We start from the raw sequence: 20013 nt of genomic DNA, 5'->3' as shown, positions 1-20013 counted from the left end.
ACATTTGAAAAATATCAACACCTCCATTTATCTTAGTATGTAGATACGTGGGGATTCACAGTTCGAACCTTCCCGCTAAATTTCGTATTAATAGACATAAGCGTATTTAAAAAAAAGTCCGTCTGACAGCAGCCAACCAAACTTCAAAACCGAAAGTGCGTACCTAACCCCAAGATTGATTGGTTATGCGCTTTTACTCAAAGTCGCCATGTACAATGTTCCTTTACTTATGCATACTGAAACATATCTGCCTACGTATATCCTCCGTCTATGTTCTTCATGGCTTTCGAGAAGCATGCGCGCTGAGGATTTTTAGTTACAATTCCTTCATATTTCTTGAGATTTTGAGTGCTTCTCATTAAAAGTGGAATAGACAAACTGGTGCTTTTGTATAGAAATCTTATATCCTAATTTGGAACTTTACACCAACATAGTCCTTTGTTTCAAATGTGTTCGTTGAAAAGTGAAATTTTATCGGTTACAAAACTATTTCAGATTATCTAAGTTTACTCCGAATTCAGAACATTGGAAGGGAAGAAAACATACAAATCCAAAATCAAAGGTGTAATTTTCACTTAATGGAAAATGTTTGATGAATACATAAGTATGTGACAGATTTGCTTAAAAATTGTGCTAATCTTCAAAGCAATGGAAACAAGGGACGATCTGAATAAATCAATACTCATCTGAGTGTCCGGAGTAGTTAGAGTTGTATACATATGTATGTAGGCAAAAAACAGTTTCCGATATACTATCTGCCCGTCTTGTGATGCCAAAATGGGGTTGATAAGTTGTTTGTATAGTAAACTAACCACTAAGGATAGTTAAAGTTGGAAAGAATACCTTGGTATCCGAATGTGAAAAAGTGGACGATTAAAGCAAACCAAAATGTTACAAACCTATTTTCGTCGCGATGCAAAATATGACTTCGCTTCAAACAATGTTGTCTTATGCAAGCTAAAAAGCGACACCCTCCTTTTAAAGGAATACATCACTAACTTTCTTGTAAACAATAAAACGCTTTATGTATTAATAATCTATTATTGTTGTGTACTTGTTACAACAACTCCTGCAGTAGCTAGTGAACATAATAAATTTTTTATTAGACTTGGAAATATTGAAAATTTTAGTGATAACGAGATTAGTAAACGTGAGCATTATGTTTTCATATTTAATGAATCATTCTATGTAGATGCTAAACGAAGTTTAAGGCCGCAATCAAGTCCTGTGCAAAGACGTCAAATTGTTGACTCCTTGAATATGCCTAGCGAAGGCGATGAATACGAAAGTGAAGAATTTACTGAAGAAGATGTTAATTTGAATGCCACATCCGGTAGGTATAATTTCCTTATTATAATAATTTTTGTGTTAGAAGAAGAACATTCCTTTTTGATGCCTAGTTGAACTTATTCGCTATTAATTTGCCTTTCTTATTTTTCCTCCCTGTTTCTTACCCTCCATTATGAACTTCAGAGCCGTTACTCTTTAAAAGCAGAGGTAATATAAGTCTACTCTGATGAATACTTTAGTCCAGGATGCACCCCCATAGCAGTTTCATGCTAATATCTTTCAAGATTCATCGAGCAGCATACCAACATACTTTAACCGAAATTGAAAAGTTTCCAGTTAGTCAACATAGGATTTTGGTGAAGGAACTTACTGGTGAATTTATAGCGGATGACATTCACCATACTACAGACGGATGTGCTGTGTAAATGTAAAGATGTAAAGTGCTGGAACATCATAATTCCTAAAGAGTAGTAATTTTGAATTTGACATGTGCAATCACTTTAAAATTTAGATTAATCAGAAAACTCTCTGCCTGTTTGTCACCTGCTAAATAGTAAATAGAGTAAAACTAAAATTGGGGCGCAGTAAATAATCAGAAATAAAAATTAATTTCTAAAGGAGCATTCGTATGTGCACTTTCTCCGGTTGCGGAGAATAATTTCATGTACCCTCCCCCTGCTCTGCTCCTTTGTCACAAAAATTACAATTATAAATAAACAGATCGTAACGGCAACTTGGCTGCTTACACTTGCAAAAGGCTGCGAAGGCAGCGCTCGAAATAAAATTCATAGGCAACATACAAAACCGCACCTGGCGATCAGTATCTCAAAATAACCCTCAAAGAGGGGATGAGCAAAGTACCTCCTGGACATTATACAACACGAAGGCTTCGAAATTTTAATATTGGGACTGCAGGTGCAGTTAACTTTTATTATAAGTAAATATTGCCTAAGATGTGTATTTAAAAGCCTCAAGATTGCACCCAGATTAGGCATTCGATAAAGCCAAATAGCGAAACGCCGAGCCGACCCCGCTTGTAAACGGGAAAAAGGCTAAAGAAAAAGAAAATTGTCTAAGAGCTGGTTACAGTTGTCGGTGACGCAACGTTCGGACAGCCAAAAGACCTATTGGAAGACTAAGCCGTAGCCTGGCTATCAAACCTGTCAAATTTTTGTCAAAAACAAACTGACTCTTGCACGGTTGAATTTTTGCATAGACATCCAGCAAAGACCCACAAATACTGGACCAATATTGCCAGAAAGCTGGGCGCAAGATAAAAGCCTTAAATTGGCAAAAGACCCATGAAATTTGCATATTAAAAAGGTCTTTGACAATTCGCATTGATATCTTTCTCGTCTACTGCATGTTTCAAAATTATCGGCCAAATTTTATGCCAGGCGATCCCTCGTGCAATTCTAAGTAAAAAATATTCAGAATTCTTTTTTCGAATTGTTAATCCTTTAACAATAGCCTAGCTTAGGTTCAAACTGTCGGTGGTTCAACTTCAATATAATTCGCAACCTTGTCGGGTTTTTGCCATCATCTAAAATAACGTTTTTTCACCTGTTGCCACTTTTGGTCACGTTGTTCCCAGGGCAGAGGTTAGGCGCGTCTGAAGAGTTGCCTTTGCCCTGAACGAAGCCGTTACTCCTTGTTTTTTAATAATAATAATCCTTGGCGCAACAATCTTATTCAACCAGGGCCTTGAAGTGTGTTCAAGATCGTAACGGTACACTAGAGGATTATAGTACCCTATAGAAGGCAACGTAGTCAGCATTGCGATCGCCCGAGATCATTACCCTGATTTGACTCTGGTACTCACTCACACTCACCCACTGCCATCAGTGGGATTTGAACCCCGACCTTTGGTATGATAGCCTTGTGCTCTAACCACTCAGCTATCCGGACACGTTGTTCTTGGTTAACCCTTGCCACAGACATTTTCACATTTACACCACTAAACTCATAATAACTGATGTCCTAAGGATGCCAAAGCAGAAAGAGAATCCAAAAAGGCCGCGTCTCATCGCACATCCATGGCGCGAAAAGCATCGATTGAGGACACGATCCGTCGTGGATCTTTCCTCTCCTCATTGTGGTGCCCGGATCCGGAGTGTTAAGGCTCCACGCACCCGATTTAGCCGTTATTTTTTTATTTTCACATTCCAATTTAGCTCGCGTGTTGATTCATTTGGTAAGTGTAGGAAAAATCGTTACTTCACTAAAAATATTTTATTTACCAACTGTTAAGTGGTGAAATTGAAATGTGTAAAAAGCTAAAACTGAGACAAAATTTGAGCTCTATGTCTCTCACTTATTTCGTATTCGGAATATGCAATGAGAGTTAAAGTGTCTCCGACTCATTGATTATCAATGCGCAATCGGATGAAAACTATGTAATTACATAATTGTCGTGGAAGAGGTTTAGTTAAACGTGTAGGACGAGCATGGTAACACGCAATTAGTAGACGTACTAACTTGTTGCCATAGCTTGCAATCCTACACAAATGAGAAAATTGGGAATAGATCTTGACGGAGATCTTCCAATAATACATGTGTGTGGTGAATGTGTGTGTGAAAACAGGTTTAGCTTGAAACCCTTCCACTTGTCCAGTTTTACGCTTTAAGATGAGAAAGGATCTCAATCGGAGATACGCCGTGAAATAGTTAGAAAAAAGAAGATTATAGAAGAGTGAAGATCTCGGTCGAATATCGAGCAAAAAATAAAGACAAATTGACGGATTTCTTTTGTTTTAATATTTGTGCGTTTAAATACTTTACACCAACCAAGGTCTTTTTACCCAAAAAAAGGACTTTTAATTACCACAATAGTCAACGTCGAATTAAATCGTGAAGCATATTATCAGTGGGATTTGTATAGTGATTTGACGTCGGTACCAGTCGACTCAGCTGTAAATGAGTACCTGAGTCAAATCAGGGTAATAATCTCGGGCGAGCGTAATGCTGGCCACATTGCCTCCTGAAGTGCTCTAACACACTTCAAGGCCCTGATCCAATATGGATTGTTGTGCCAGCGATTATTATTATATGATATTATCAAAACCGGTGGAATTTAATAGCTTGGGCAGGAGGTTTTAGAGACTAACCTACAGGGTCATATATTCTCCCAAACCGATTAACAAGTGAAGTGTTATAAGCAGGCACAATTTCTTACAAAATTGTTATTATGATTTTGGTGGTGCAAAAGCTGCAATTTTTTTAGGAATTGAAATGTCTGTGGCAACTAAAGGGTTAACAGTTCGAAAAAATACTAAATAATTTTTGCTTAGAATTGCATGAGAAATCTCCTGGTATAGAGTTTGTTCGGTGATTTTGAGACACCCTGTATACGTAAAGGATCTTCTTTTTCTTCAGCCTTTGTCCTGTTCGGGGTCGACTTATCGTGATCGATTTCGCCATTTTGTTCTACCAATGTGAATTGTCAAAGACCTTTTTAATATGCAAATTTCACGTGTCTTTTGCCAATTTAAGCCTTCTAGTAACCTCTTATCTTCCACCACAATATGTGTCCAGTATTTGTGGGTGTTTGCAGGACATCTATGCAAAAATTCAACCGTGCAAGAGTCATTTCATTTTTGATGAAAATTTGACAGGTTCTACTGCCCGCCCACACCTTAGTTCTTCAGTAGGCCTTCCTACCAATTTTCTTTTCTGTATAGGATTGCAAGCTATAGTAGATAGTAGTATGTCTACTAATTGTGTGTTACCATGTGCGTCCTACAAGTTTAGCGAAATCTTTTTCACAACGTTTATGTAATTGAATAATTTTCATCCGATTGGGCAATGATTATGAATGAGTCGGAGACACTTTAGTTTTCATTGCACATTTCGAATACGAATAAGTAAGAAATCTTGAGTTCATATTTTGTGTCAATAATATATTTTTAGGTATTTCATTCCATTATTTAACAGCTTTCATACAATTTTATTATACAATTAATTATAAAAAAGTAATATCTCGCATGCGAATTCTTTACTAGAAAACTACTTTGCAACTTTGATACAGAATTTCTTACTGGCGCTCGAGTCATCTCTTCTTACCGTTATGTGTGTTTTGGTTTTTCCGCTAATTGTGAATACTGCGATTTGACGTCCGACGTATTTTTTCAAAGTTGATTTTGCTCATATGTAAGCATCTGATATTTTCGCATTTCTACGTTCGCTGTATTCCTTCATACGCCGCCTTGCATCTGATGGAGTTCTAAAAGGGCTACCGACCCTCAGAGCCACCAGCCGGAAAACCGAATTCGACTGCTTCCGTCTCTACGAGTTGCAGCGGCTCTGCCCAGAATGAATCGCTTTCTTATTTACTCAGCCCTGCCCTTCTCAACCAACACGTTACCACTCGCACTGTGTCGGCCATGCACCACCTATACCCTGATCAAAACGTTCAGTCCACAGTTAGATACTAGACAGCTAACTCACTCCCCCTTGCCTCTCAAGGGGGGAAATCAGTGCGAGTACACACGATTTCAAATTGTTTTGCCCTTGAGCATGAGCGAGATGTACCGAAAACCCGATCAGCTGTGTTTGACATACCGCCCGGACTTGCCAATGCATTGGTGAGATTGGTAAGTTTTTGCTTATGTATAAGTGAATACGTGGAACAACTTTTTGCTATATGGGTGAGCACGCTATAGTACCAGAATAGCAAAAGCTCACCGGTCTCTCTCTTACCAACACGATTTGACGAAGATTATGCCTTTTCCTTGTTTAGCGTCTCTGATGTGTACAGATAAGCTTCTGCAAGCACATTTGCAAGTGGGGTAATTTTTGTAAGGGTACTGCCTATAGTAGATCTACTGTGGTTCAGTCATAGGTACAGGAAGAACAAACAGTTCACTATACATGATATTCCACACCGAGCCCTTAGGTATTCCTGCTGTGATTATGTATCTCAACCATTCCCTGACAAGAGTTCTCTCCGAGAGATAATTCTCAACCAGACCAGCCAAATATTCAAAAACACCTATGTCAACCAATATGCCTTTCATTCGTTTCCAGTTGGCAGAGCTTAACGGCAATCAATGCTAAAAGAGTGCATACACTGGGAACGACACGGCACAACAGTGTTATTAACCCCTGCTGGGAACGTCGCTACACGGCACGACAGTGTATTTACAAGGTATACATATTGAGGTAAAACAACAATTTTTTCCAGGTAAAACAACAATTTTTATTTACAAAAGAGCATCATAATAAACTTATAGCTAACTTAGGGACTACCTTAACAGTTAAACTTAATCTAAGGTATAATATAAAGCTTAAACTAACTTATTACTAACAGGTTATATAGAAAAAGAAAATATATACATTGCATTTTGGAGGAAAAGTTGGAAAAAACCTCCACTCGTTGAGCATTTTTAAAAACGGGGTGGGAGTGGGAGGGAGAAAAGGACTGGGATAGGATGGGTGGGGTGCGGGGGAGGGATGGAAATTAAAAGCTGGGAGGGGCGCTAATGATGGGAAGATTTACAAAATTGGGAGTCGGAGAAGTTGCCCGTGTAGAAGACTACTCTACCTAGGGGATCGAACAAACGGTTCTATGCCTGGAGGGATAGGAGGATCTGGGGAAACAGATGAGTTCGAAGAAGGTTATCTTCAAGTATCTCGATCTGCATGGCTTTGGCGACAAGGGGATTGGGATGGGATTGACCAGGAAGTTAAGGGCAAGACGGGCAAGGAAGGCGTCGATGCGTGAGGTTTGGCAGGACTCATAGAGGATTTGGTTGGAAATGTACTTGGAGCGGTCTTCGTTCTTAAATACGTAGGGTATACATATTGAAAACTTGGCGTAGGCAAATGTCTCCGGCTTCCTCAAATAAAAAACAGACAAATATCTGTGTACATTTCACACATCGGACAGATAGATGTCTGTGTCAGACTATAGTCTGCCTCGTGTAAATAACTGTTTCAGATGAACCTCTGTGTCAGACAAACGTTTGTGCTGAAGTCAGGCAAATTTCTATGGCTGCTTTAGACATCTGGCATCTACATCAGCCAAAGTATGTTTCAGACAAAATTTTTTTCCCGCATCAAGCAAATCTCTGTGTATATTTCACGCACCAGACAGACATCAATCAGACAAACGTCTGAGTGAGCATAAGAAATCAGACAGACAAGTGTTAGCGTCAAACAAATGTCTGTTTCAGATAAAAGCTTTTCACACATCAGGCAGCAGCAACTCCCGCCATCATATAATAATAATGGTTGGCGCAACAACCCAGTTGAATTAAGTCTTGGAGATGTTCATTAATGCATTCCAGGCTTATTTTAGCTGCAATTTTTATGACGGCAGGTAGCACACAGATACTCCTCCAATTTCCACCCTCAATATTCCTTTTTTGAATCTTAATGGTCATCCCCTTTTTCCAATCTCTGGGAAGGGTTTTGAATTCCCAGGATTACCGTACAAGTAGAAGTAGCATATCTCCAGAAACTGCAGGTGCAGCGATAAATATCTTTGCAGAGAAACTGCCAAGGCCAGCGGGATGGTTCCGTTTGAGCGCCTTGGGGGCCAAAATGATTTTTCTTCTTTTTGGAAAAACTGTCCGTATCTGCATGTTAGAGTGACTAGAAATTTCATTCACAAAAAGCGGAACCTCACGGAATGTGATATAGTTAAGAATCGTGGTGAAGTGTTCCGTCTACCTCCTTAGCTACTCGTCATCTTCGATGAAGAGTTGACTATTAACATCGCTCAGAAGGCTATGGAAAAATTTGCGACCACATGTTCTTTCATGAAGCGGCACATAGTTCTGAAATCATTGCCATCTGCTGCAAACTCTACTTTCACGACCAGCGCAAAAACAAATTCCCTTTTGCCATGGCGCTACTACGAACTACGTTGAACTTTTCGAATTTTTACGCAGTATCGAATTTCGAGTGCGTCGCTCGCCATAGTTCGCAACGATCAAAAGTGCCTTCAATCTCTTACATTCGTCGATCCCCTTCCACAATTGCTCAGTGTGCAGAATGTAGTTGACGGCCTGCGAAACACCTGGAAACAGAGCATTTTTAATCAGCGGCCCAATAATAATAATCATTGGCGCAACAATCCACATTGGATCAGGGCCTTGAAGTGTGTTAGAGCACATCATTCAAGACCGTAATGGTTCACTTCAGAATTACAGCACCCTGTGGGAGGCAATGTGGTCTGCATTGCGCATTGGCGGCCCAATGTTCATCAATATTGTCAGGAGGGATAGTTAGTGTATCTGCGTCCGATCCGTGAGATAGCTCTACCATTGTCGTTACGGTCGCCACATGCTCGAGCAGGGGTTGAAACAGCTCACCTTGGCATACAAATCGTCTATCATGATCACAATGTAACTTTTAGGAAGCCTCGAGTGGACTGCGTCTAATTGCTCGTAGAAAGCCTCTTTCTCCACTATATCAAAAATCTCCGTTAACATGGACCGCATGCAATTAAAATACTGTCACAAACCGACTCCCAGGTCAAAAGAGCGCGCCTTGCGGTAACCGTCAGAGCAATGTCACACCGGATTCGCGTTTACTACCACTCGGCTTTACAGGGTACAAAAGTACATTACCACCAAAGGGGAAGGAATTCTCTCCAAAATCCAACCACCTCACTTCGCTTACGACCAGAACCTGCAGCTTTTATTTATTTTCGCTCGAGCTAGAGAAAGCGAGTCCTCTGGGGGCCTCGCTACCGTTTTCGAGGACCGTGCATACATTCCAGAAACCAATCATATTCGGTTTTCGATAGCCAAGGTCGTAGTCGTGAGGTCAGTCAGCAGCAAATTTTCAAAATTTGCAGGTCGCCAACCTGCAATTTTTTATCCCTACCGCAAGCAAAGAATACTTTGAGAGTATTCTTAAAACCCAAAGCAGAAGACGACAATTGTGAACGCCTAAAAGAAGTAAAAAGGGGGGGGGGGGGGGGGAACTGGAAGCTGGAACCATTCGGGTAAAGAAGTATTGTATTTTTCTTATGTGTGCAACTTTGCATACATGTTTTCCTAATTGATCATATCTAAAAATTCAAACCATTATTTTCCACATTCCTAAATACCAAGCCATACATGATACATTACCCCTTGATGCGTATATACATATTTGGACATCTAAATTGAGCATCGTGTGAGCATACATTCTTCAGCTTTACTTAGATAAGATAACAATCCTAAGCTTGAAAAGTAACTAAACCCTGTACTAACTGTTAGGAAAACCTAAAAAGTTCGCTAGTTGTCCAAGCAAGCAACCATATACTTTTTTATCATAATTGGTCAATGACTACATAATAAGATAACACTGCTGCATATTTTTTTAAAGAATAAGCATCTTTCTTTATTTCAGCAAAAGGACTACATGTTGGAGCTTTGTGCGAAGGAGCCTGCAGCATAAAATTGCATCACGTTAACTGTGATCCAATTACTAAAACTTGCAGTTGCGATCGAAACCACCCAGTTTTATTAGGACTTTTCAAAGGATGTGGAAAACGTAAGTTATTTCATATATAAAGATTTTTAAACTAATCGTTAACAGTTAGCTAAAACTAAACTAAGATGTATATTACTTAGAAGAGAGATGTCGATTAAGGGTTTGATGTAGAGCTCATTGCTAAAAGGGTGAAGGAATTGTAGTCATTTACTTACAGCGCTGACGTGACGTCTAGGCCTGCCTTAATAAGGTTTTGGGCCGAGGTCCACTCAATATCCCTAAAAGCTGTCTGGCGTCCTGACTTACGCCATCGCTCCATCTCAGGCAGGGTCTGCTTCGTCTTTTCTTTACCATATATTGACTTTCCGGGCTAGATCATCCTCATCCACTTAGATCTATCCATTGAGATTTAAATAACTCGAGTCAATGCAATCGGCCAATGGAGAACTGCGTTCTGCTCCTCACATAAGGAAACACAAAACCTTTTATACCTGAAGCGTCAAGCTTCCGCTTTCCAGACTTGTTTTAGTAAAATATTAAATATTGTTACGTCATTGCTTCACATCACGAGTCTCCCGCGTCCAAAAACGGGACAAAATGTACAAACTGGTCTCCAGGTTGATGGCTGGGTAGGGCTGGCAACTCTACACGGAAACCCGATGTTACGAAGCTACGAGAGGAGCCTCGGACAGATGGATTTCAAAACGACGAACTCGACAACGACAACGATTTGTGCATTCTCTCATGGAACGTGCGCTCCCTGTACAGACCGAATGCTGCTGAGCAACTAGCCGATACCCTGTCCCAATATAAGGCTGATGTAACAGCGTTGTAACAGATGGACAGGGACCGGTTTCCTGGAGAAGAATCGCTACACCATATATTATGGTGTCCATCCAGTAAATCATGTGCTCGGAGTAGGTTTCTTAGTCAGCCAAAAAATGAAACCTGCGGTTATCGACTTTGAAAATATAAGCGAAAGACTATGCACTCTGTGTTTGTGAGAGAAGTTTAGAAATATTAGCCTCATAAATGTTCACGCCCCTACAGAGGAGACTGCAGAGTCGGAGAAGGATACCTTCTACGAGGCAGTTGAGCGGACCTTCGAAGCCTGTCCCAAGTATGATATCAAAATCATACTTGGAGAGTTCAACAGTCAAGTAGGGACGGAGCCAGTATTCAGGCGATACGTTGCCTTCCATAGCTTACATAAGGATATCAATGATAACGGATTGCGCATTATCCAGTTAGCAACATTACACGAAATGGTTGTTGGAAGTATCTGGTTTGCGCGGAAAGCGGTTCACAAACATACGTGGGTCTCTCCAGACGGAACTACTTTCAACCAAATTGACCACAAGTTGATTGAACGCCGCCACCTCTCAGCCTTGATGAATGTCAGAACATATTGGGGGGCCAAGATAAACTCGGACTACTATCTCGTTGGCATGATGCTCCGAGCTCGAATTACAACGCCACCTACAAACCCCTCTGATAATCAGGTGAGAGTGAATATTGAACCCATTTGCAGCACAGCCCTCTGCAACACCAATAAGAGCGAAATGGATGCGGCAATGACCGCAGTCAACAGAGACCCTGGAGATGAAGCATCAACAAATGATATTCACAATCATCTGAAGAACGTTATCATTGATACGGAGACAAAGAGACTTGGCCGCAGCTGCAAGAAAAGTCGGAACGGCTGGATTGATGATCAATGTAAGCTAGCAACGGAACGGAAGAATGCTGCATACCGAGTAATGTTTCATTCTCAAAGAACGCGGGCACGCGCAGAGACTTATCACGAACTCCGTCGAGCGGAGAAGCGACTTCACAGACCGAAAAAGGAAGGAAAGAGAACCAACAAGTGAATTAAAAAAGTACAGGGGGTAATCGGCAGGATGAAGCCTTATACACCTCGATGCTCATCCTGCCGAAACAAAGACGGAAATCTGATTTCCGACAAAATGGGCTTATTAGAGCGATGGGTTCAGTTCTTTGATGAACTACTGAACAACCAAAATATCGGCGAGTTGGAGGTCCCACCACAAGTATAGGAGAAACCGTCTGTGCAGTTTATCGGCTTAGAAATCATAATTCACCAGGAGCCTATGGAATTACAGCCGAGTTGGTTAAATATGGAGGCGACCAGTTATAGCAAGTGGTTCATCAACTTGTGCTCAAAGTATGGGACAGCAAATCAATGCATGACGACTGGCAAAGAGGCATTATCTGTCATACATAAAAAGGGAGATACCACCAAGTGTACTGGGTGCTGTTGAGTACCATCTATAAAATATTCTCCTCTATCTTGCTGGGCTGGATAGGTCCATATGCCCAGCGCATCATTGGCCCATACAAAAGAGGCTTCACTCCAGGCACATCAGCAACAGATCAGATTTTCTCTCTGAGACAAGCGACGGAAAACCTGTTGAAATATAGACATCAGTTGCACCATCTATTTATCGACTTAAAATCCGCCTATGATAGCATAGCCAAAGTAAAACTGTACACCACCATGAGAGAATTCGGTATCCCGACGAAATTGATAAGACTGACTAGGCTGACCCTGACTAATGTGCGAGGCCAGATAAAAGTAGCAGGATAACCCTCAAGACTATTCGACAACAACAACGGTCTATGGCGGTCTATCATGCGTCCTCTTTAACCTGGCCCTCGAGAAAGTGATCCGTGATGCTGAGGTAAATGCAAAGGGTACGATCCTCTTTAAGTCCACCCAACTACTGACCTATTCTGACGATATCGATATCATGGGAAGAATGACCCGAGAGGTGCAAACTGCCTTCATCCAGATCGAGCAGGCGGCACGAAGCCGTGGGCTGGACATCAGTGACAAGACAAAATATATGGTGGCAACGTCAGCACCGAAACGAACGAACAACACCAAACCGCACTGGTCAAACGGGAAGAATAAAGATAGGAGACTACAACTTTGAGACAGTTGATAATTTCTCCTATCTAGGGTCGAACACAACCGATAACAGCTACGACGATGAAATCCGCGCACGGTTGATTTCAGCCAACAGAGCCTATTTCAGCCTACAAAACCTGTTCCGCTGGAAACGTCTCACCATAGGGTCAAAGCTGTTACTGTACAAGACTATGATCTTGCCAGTTCTCATTTCCTCGGAGACTTGGGTTCTTAACAAGAAGAATTGCGAACTCTTGGCCGCCCCCATACATGAGGATGGACGATCCCGTAGCCTACATAACGACGAAATCTATGAGCGAGATACCATGACCGTCAGGTTGTGGATAAAATCCGGCTCAATAGGTTACGGTGGGCGGGTCACTTAATCCGTATGGATGAGGATGATCCAGCCCGGAAAGTCTTTAAAAGCAATGTCTATGGTAGAAAAAGAAGACGAGGCACACCCTGCCTGAGATGGAGCGATGGCATAGGTCAGGACGCCAGACAGCTTTTAGGGATATCGAATTAGTGGACCTCGACGCAAAACCGGGATGTCTGGAGTTATTTATTAAGGCACGCCTAGACCGGATACCGGTTGTTGCGCCGCTGATGATGATGATGAATTGCATTGTTGCGTAGCAGGGTTAACAACATTCGAAATGTATTTCGAATGTTGTTAATGCGAACAGACAAATGACGCCGCCGGCGCTCTCCGTGGCATATTCAAACTCGCCACGAGAGAGGAAATCCAACTGGGAATAATTCGTTTTATCAAGGCGACGGTCTTGGAAGAAAATTCATTCTCTTGCACCAAGACCGTATAGTTAAATTTAAAAAGTTTCAATTTAAAAAAAATAAAAGTGACAATTCATTTAATGTAAAAGGAAGTGTTGCTCACTGTGTACGGGATGAAATTCGAATAGAAATATACATAAAATTTTTGAGAAATTCGAATAGAAATATACTTAAAAGTGGTGACCCCGAGGAGCGCGCCCAGTTTAAGACCAAGTGGAAATCGATTTTGAGGCGTTCGAGCACGGCGACGTCAATTTTTCCCCAACCCGGAAGAAAAATTCCACTGGCCGCGAAGAGTGCTGGCTGAAAATCGGATCGGGGCAGCGCAGCCAAGACTTGGGAGACAGCCGCAGCCCTTCGTCGCAGAGCCAGTTTCGGGCTGTTTTTGTGTGACGTTTGTTGTGAAGACGGCGTATGGTGGCTAAACCGTGCGCCAGAAGGAGTCAGGTGCTGCACCTCCGCGTTCGGCGGCTGCGATTGAGTGATCGCAAGGAATTCATTTCGTGGACGTAGCCGCCACGAAGTTAAATTCTGCCGAGGACGCTCCGTATCAGCGCCCAGGCAAAGCCGTGCAGCCGAATTTGCTTCCAAGTCGCAGCCCAACAGACGTCGTTCCCGATCTGCAGCCACACGGTAGCCTTTCGATCCCCAGCAGATACCACCAGCCTCTAAGAAGCGGAAGCTGACTTCGACGACGTCACCGTAAGGGGCCGGAGCCGCCGACTTGGATCATCACGCACGGTTAGAAGCCCCGACCTCAAATAACGCTGTCAATGCAAGCCGCCGCGGCGAAAACTCAGAATAGGCCACAACACGCGCATCATCAACAACAACTTAAATTGTGAAATAGCTTAAGTCACCATTCTTTTCTACAATTTTTTTTGGTTAACATTAATAATAATTGTTGAAACGCCGCAAGAGACGGCATCGATACTCTTTTGGAAATTGATCGTTGGAGTTCCCCTCTCTTGCCGAGTTTTGATTTTGGTCTGCACTTCAAACGTCCGCTACGGAGCGCATCGGTGGTTTCTTCTTCTCTCTGTCGTACGGGCATTTTGGGGTGCGGTCTGCAGTCGTCATAGTAGGTTATTCTGAAATTCGTTACAGCCTCAACTCATGTCATATCGCTGGACGACAAAGACGCGGCAGGCCCATCGGACCCTCAGGTGACCGCCCTCGCTGCACACGTCCCTCCCTTTTGGCGGAGAAATCCGGAGCTGTGGTTCGTCCATCTGGAGCCACAATTCCAGATGTATGGAATCACAGCGGGCGCGACTAAATTTAATTATGCAATTGTGGGTCTGGATGAGGAGTCTATCCTCCTCGTGGCCGACATTGTCAAGTCGGCTTCCTACACCGTATTGAAAACGGAGTTGATCAAGGCCCTGTCGGACAAACGGGCAGACAGACAGTTAACCAATTTTAATAATGTTTTGTTCTACACAAAACCCTAAAAGCACTAAAAACACGAAAAGGTTTTTATTTTTCTTACTTAAAAACTTCTATTTATATGCTTAATTCTAACTTAGGATATTTAAAACTGCTATATACACCGACCAGTGTCCGGACAGCTGAATGGTTAGAGCACAAGGCTGTCGTACAGAAAGTCGCGGTTCAAATCTCGCTGGTGGCAGTGGGATTTGCATCGTGATTTGACGTCGGATACCAGTCGACTCAGCTATGAATGAGTACCTGAGTAAAAGCAGGGTAATAATCTCGGGCGAGCGTAACGCTGACCACATTGCCTCCTACAGTATTCTGTAGTGTACCGTTACGGTCTTGAATGAAGTGCTTTAACACACTTCAAGGCCCTGTTCCAATATGGATTGTTGTGCCAACGATTATTATTATTATTAGTATATACACCGCCACATCAAAGTAACTTGTGCTGATCCTCTATGTAACACTACTAGGACAGGAGTGTCAAAGAAAGAAAAGATGGAGGGTTACTCACAATTTGGCAGAACCTGAGAAATATGGCCAATGGGGATGTGTTACGCTGTTGGTAGAATTGTCGAATTAATGGATTTCGGTGGTCTTCCGTTTTCTTGAAAAACTCCGAACCAGATGATGGATCTTATCATGGTCTTGCAGAAAATCATTGTGGCTTTGGAACTAAGACCTATTTTCTTGCGAAGAAGATAAAAGATTTTACTAACTGCGCCGCATGCCTTACTCGTGGCAAGCTCCAGTCGCAGATTTAATTTGAAAAATTCGTGAGACTAAACTCCCAAGTATTTGATCGTCTGTGAATTGCTCACTGTTGTATTTCCGATTTAAATTTTAAAAGTTTACTTTTTTTATGGACCTGGAACCTAAGTATCTCGATTATCTCCTCAAAGCACATAATTGCGTTTTTGCCTCATTTATTCTAATGCCGCAATAGAGGAAGTATTTGCAGAGAAGTACCAAGTATTTTTCTATTGCTTTGGCGGCGTTGTTGGGGCGGAGGTTTAACGCGAAGATAACGGTGACGTCGGCATATTGGATAATGTCAGTGCCGATCTCAGAAATGGGAACGCCAGCCTACTGCCAAGAGATCGTTTTCCACGTTGACATAGAACATCCTGTCTTCGAAACAGCTGATAGCCATTCAGATAATCGGATTTGGGAGGTTGTTTTCGATTAGTCTGTATATGAGTCCTTTTGGCCATACGGAATCAAATGCCTTTTCTAGATCCAATGCACAGGTTACGGTTGATTCATTCATCATCATCAACGGCGCAACATCCGGTATCTGATTTAGGTTATCTAGGCCTGCCTTAATAAGGGACTCCAGCCATTCTGGCTTTGCGCCGAGGTCCACTCGATATCCCTAAAAGCTACGCCATCCCTCTATCTTAAGCAGGGTCTACCTCATGTTCTTTTTCTACCATAAATCTACCATGAGATCTCAAGGTAGCTCAGCGCATGTTGCGTTCCGTGTTTACGATTAATTTTGCTGTTCATTTTTAAATAACAACTACATGTTGTATGTTGTTTTCCTCGTCTAATAAAATAAATTAATTAATTCTTAAGCGATTTTTTTAAATCCACATCTTGTCGGATAAACGCAACAATTTTCCAATTATATAAAGGATAGTTAATTGCATAATACTGCATTTATCCGAGTTCCGTCAAGTTCAGTCGAATGCAAATGATTTTGAAGCCACAATTGATTGCACTTAAGCGAACTCCACTGCATATTGGAGTAACATATGGGAAATTATCGATACGCGAAAAATCCTAGGAGGAAGAAATATGAAAGTTTTCCACTGCTTCTGCTCAATGACATGCAATGGAAAAATGAAATCAGATGTCATTGGAAAGGAAATGCATCCATACCTCCCGAGGTTTCCTGCTGGGAAGCTCTCTCAAACTTCTATTGGAGCCTTTAAATAAACTGTTTTGTGTTATTGCATTATCTTGAATACATTATCTTTATTGAGAAAACGAAAAAGATAATATCGACGGTTTCTGAAATTTAACTTTGTGCTTTTGTGAATTTCCCTCTTTCCACAATTCTAGTATATAAGTAATTCTGCCCATTGTTCTGTCAAATTTAATTTTCTCTCGCAATCGACTAGACTTGCTTAAGCCATACCCAACCATGTACATAAGTATGTATGTATATTCCACTGTTGTGCATGTCGTTTTGTTCACAGGTAGATACTAAACAGTTACTAAGGTGTTTGACCGTTTTTGGCAGCGGATTGCGATCGCTTGTACCGTTTGGGTTGGGTTGTATGCCGTCAGAGGAGATGGACTGGCCTAGAAATTTTACCTGCTACTGGAGAAATATGCACTTTTCAACGCCAAGAATTAGGCTATTGTCAAAGAGATGTTGAAAAATGCACATGAGATTCGCCAAATGCTCGGACTCGATGGAAAATGCGACCACAATGTCATCCAAGTAGCCGAAACAGAAGTCAAAATTTCGTGTTAAACCTCTGCAAGGTTTGCGCTGCATTGCACGGGAAAAAAGTCATCCCTGTGAACACGAAGAGTGCAAAAAGAATGAAAATTTCTATCTTCGGAATATTTTCGGGAGCTACAGGTATTGGTAAACCTTGGCGAGATTCAAGGTTGAGAAAACACGACAGTTTGTCAAATAATGCGCAAAGTCTTGGATGAGTGGAATGGGGTACCGGTCACGAATCACGCAAAGTCTTGGATGAGTGCAATGGGGTACCGCTCACGAATCGTCTTAACATTAAGGCATCTATAATCTCCGCAAGGTTGCTATTCACCATGTTGGAAGGTCTTAATATACCCTGCTTGAGTAGCTGTTTAAACCACGCAATAACGAGTTTCTGGAGAAGGCGCACTTTCGGGAAGATCGGCGAACCAGTAGAGTCGATGTGGTGATGGACATCGCGCTTACCTGGCTGAGCGAGACTACCTTCGATAGTTATGTTACGATATTTTTGGAGGAGTGTCCAAATGCAAAGATCGGTAACGTCCTGAAAAATCATAAAAAGAGTGTTGTTTCAAGAAGGTGAAAATTTTCTCTGACGACTGAAGAAAGATTGTGGGGTTAATCAAGGACCTATGGCGCATAGTAACACAGGAAGTCTCCGCCTAATATAGCGACACTGATATTAGCCAAAATGAAGCACGACGAAAAGTTCCAACGCGAGCCAAGACTCACGTCTTCGTGTAGGCGTCACCGCGCTCCCAGGGAACTCAGTGTATTGGGGTCTCTTAAATGTGTATGGGCTAGTACATTTCGTTGCTTGATTTTGCATCTGCAATGGCAACAGCACACGCCGGAGTTCGATGGGGACCACGGGGTGTGCTGCCCGAACGACCATTTCTCGAGGCCATCGAAAGATTTTGCCACCGCTCTCTTGAACGCAAATCAATCATCGCCGACGTCTGTTTGGCCACATTGGCCGTAAGCGCGGCCAATTGCCTCCCTAGTTCCGCCACGTCGGCGAACTTGCGAGAGACTTCCACGACCATGGGGCGTGCGTACACCTCGTGTATCTTATCCGCAGTCGCTTCCAATACTTCCAGAGAACCAGCGTCGGCACACGCTAAGATGGGCTACGTGCTTTGCGGCAGTGGTTGAATTTTTAGGAGCTCCGAGCCAATCTCGTTCCCACTCAGCTGCTTCATTTCCTGCAGCATGCCTGCCTGGATGTGCGGTGGCCAATCGTTAGGTCAGTAAGCTATTTACCGGCAGGTGCGTAATAAGCTGGCCCTCCAACCGGGCGTAGGGGCACTCGCTCAGTACGTTGGCGACGAGTGCACGGGTTCCTCATCCAGCCCGACTAACACGTGGCTGAGTTTAGTAGTGTTCGTCGTGACGCCCGTCAGCCAGTATTGCACCTCCAACTGGAGAATCCACGCCTCTAGCTTTCGCCGCCCAAACTGTGGCATCCTAACCGAAACGGTGGTTAGGGCGGCAAAAGGTCCCGCGACATCCTACCTTTCGCGCGACTATATCAACTCATTTTTTTAGCGGAGTACTGCAGCGGACCAACACCTACGAACTCACACCAGGAGAAATCTGAAAGGGAGGGAGGAAATTTAAACTGTAACTATGCTTAAGCTGAAACGCTAGACGCAGCGGAGCATTTGCGGTCATTGTCTTCTCGTCATCGCTAACTACGGAGCGAGCATATAATCTCCAGCGTGCTTTTCTGATGCGGGGTCGAAGGCAAGCTGCCTGAATGATTCGATTTCGATATCCAATTCAACGGACAGACACTGACCCTGCTTCGGGTCGCTGTAAGGCAAGTGAACAAAGTAGTGATCCAATTGGGACACTCACAGGTCAGCCGTTTGCTCACTCGACACGTTGAACTTTACGCACGCTACAGGGCCAAGTGGGCGGAATTGGGGAAAACACTCGTTTGTGACCGCGCACAATCTACAAGAAACAAGCGAACGCCACTGCGAATGCGTGCACGTCCAAGGAAGCCGTGGAGTTTTCGTTCAACTAGATAGATAAAACCACAATACGGACGTATTGTCGTTTGTGAAACCTACTCCAACGTATGGCGATCGGTTCAGCTGCTCCGACAACGAGTCCAGTGCTGCAGTATGGATTCGTGTTTGCTTTAGTCCAGTCAACAGGTAGATACTAGACAGCTCTCCCTTGCCCCTCAAGAAGGGAAATCAATGCGAGCACGCACGATTTCAAATTGCTCTGCCCTTTAGCATGAGCGAGATGTAACGAAAACCGGATCAGCTTACATCTTCACGAAGGATATGTACGTGGCTAAGCTCGCTTGAATTCATATTTGGACGAACTTTGCTGATACTCTACCAAGTGGAAACTTGCCTTAACCCCCAAAAAAGTAAGACAATCGTCTTTCGTGACAATATAATGAAGTTGACTCCGAAAATGGCTTTCGATTTCAAAAATTTGCTCCTTAACATCAACTCAACTCCCATCTGCACCGTTAAACAAGTTGTTTATCTAGGTGTTACAATGGCCTCCAACCTCTCAAATATTCCACACTTCAACAAGCCCACCCTGCCAAAATTTTTTACTACAAGCAGTTAATTAACTCTCTTTCGCTTTCGGATTCCCCTTCTGGTCTGACGTATCTCCACGTCGCAGGGAAAATTCCGCCTCA

The 20013-nt window shown here is 42.7% G+C and overlaps 1 protein-coding gene across 7 annotated transcripts in view; it reads left to right on the top strand.

The window, feature by feature from the left end:
• The first annotated feature begins 271 nt into the window (after window positions 1-271).
• The window catches only part of LOC119647800, a 146391-nt gene continuing 126649 nt past the window's right edge, over window positions 272-20013 (top strand). The window contains exons 1-3 of one of the 7 annotated variants that reach the window (XM_038049016.1): window positions 279-562; window positions 1193-1333; window positions 9634-9777. In XM_038049016.1, coding sequence (XP_037904944.1) covers window positions 1261-1333; window positions 9634-9777 — 217 coding nt within the window. In that variant the 5' untranslated portion in view covers window positions 279-562; window positions 1193-1260. Of the gene's footprint in view, window positions 1334-9633; window positions 9778-20013 lie in introns of all 7 variants that reach the window. The other 6 variants (XM_038049013.1, XM_038049015.1, XM_038049012.1 and 3 more) reach the window with 6 other exon arrangements.

This window comes from Hermetia illucens, chromosome 2, assembly GCF_905115235.1.
Source record: "Hermetia illucens chromosome 2, iHerIll2.2.curated.20191125, whole genome shotgun sequence".
NCBI classification, from domain to species: Eukaryota; Metazoa; Arthropoda; class Insecta; order Diptera; family Stratiomyidae; genus Hermetia; species Hermetia illucens.
This window is presented reverse-complemented; position numbering and strand designations above follow the sequence as displayed.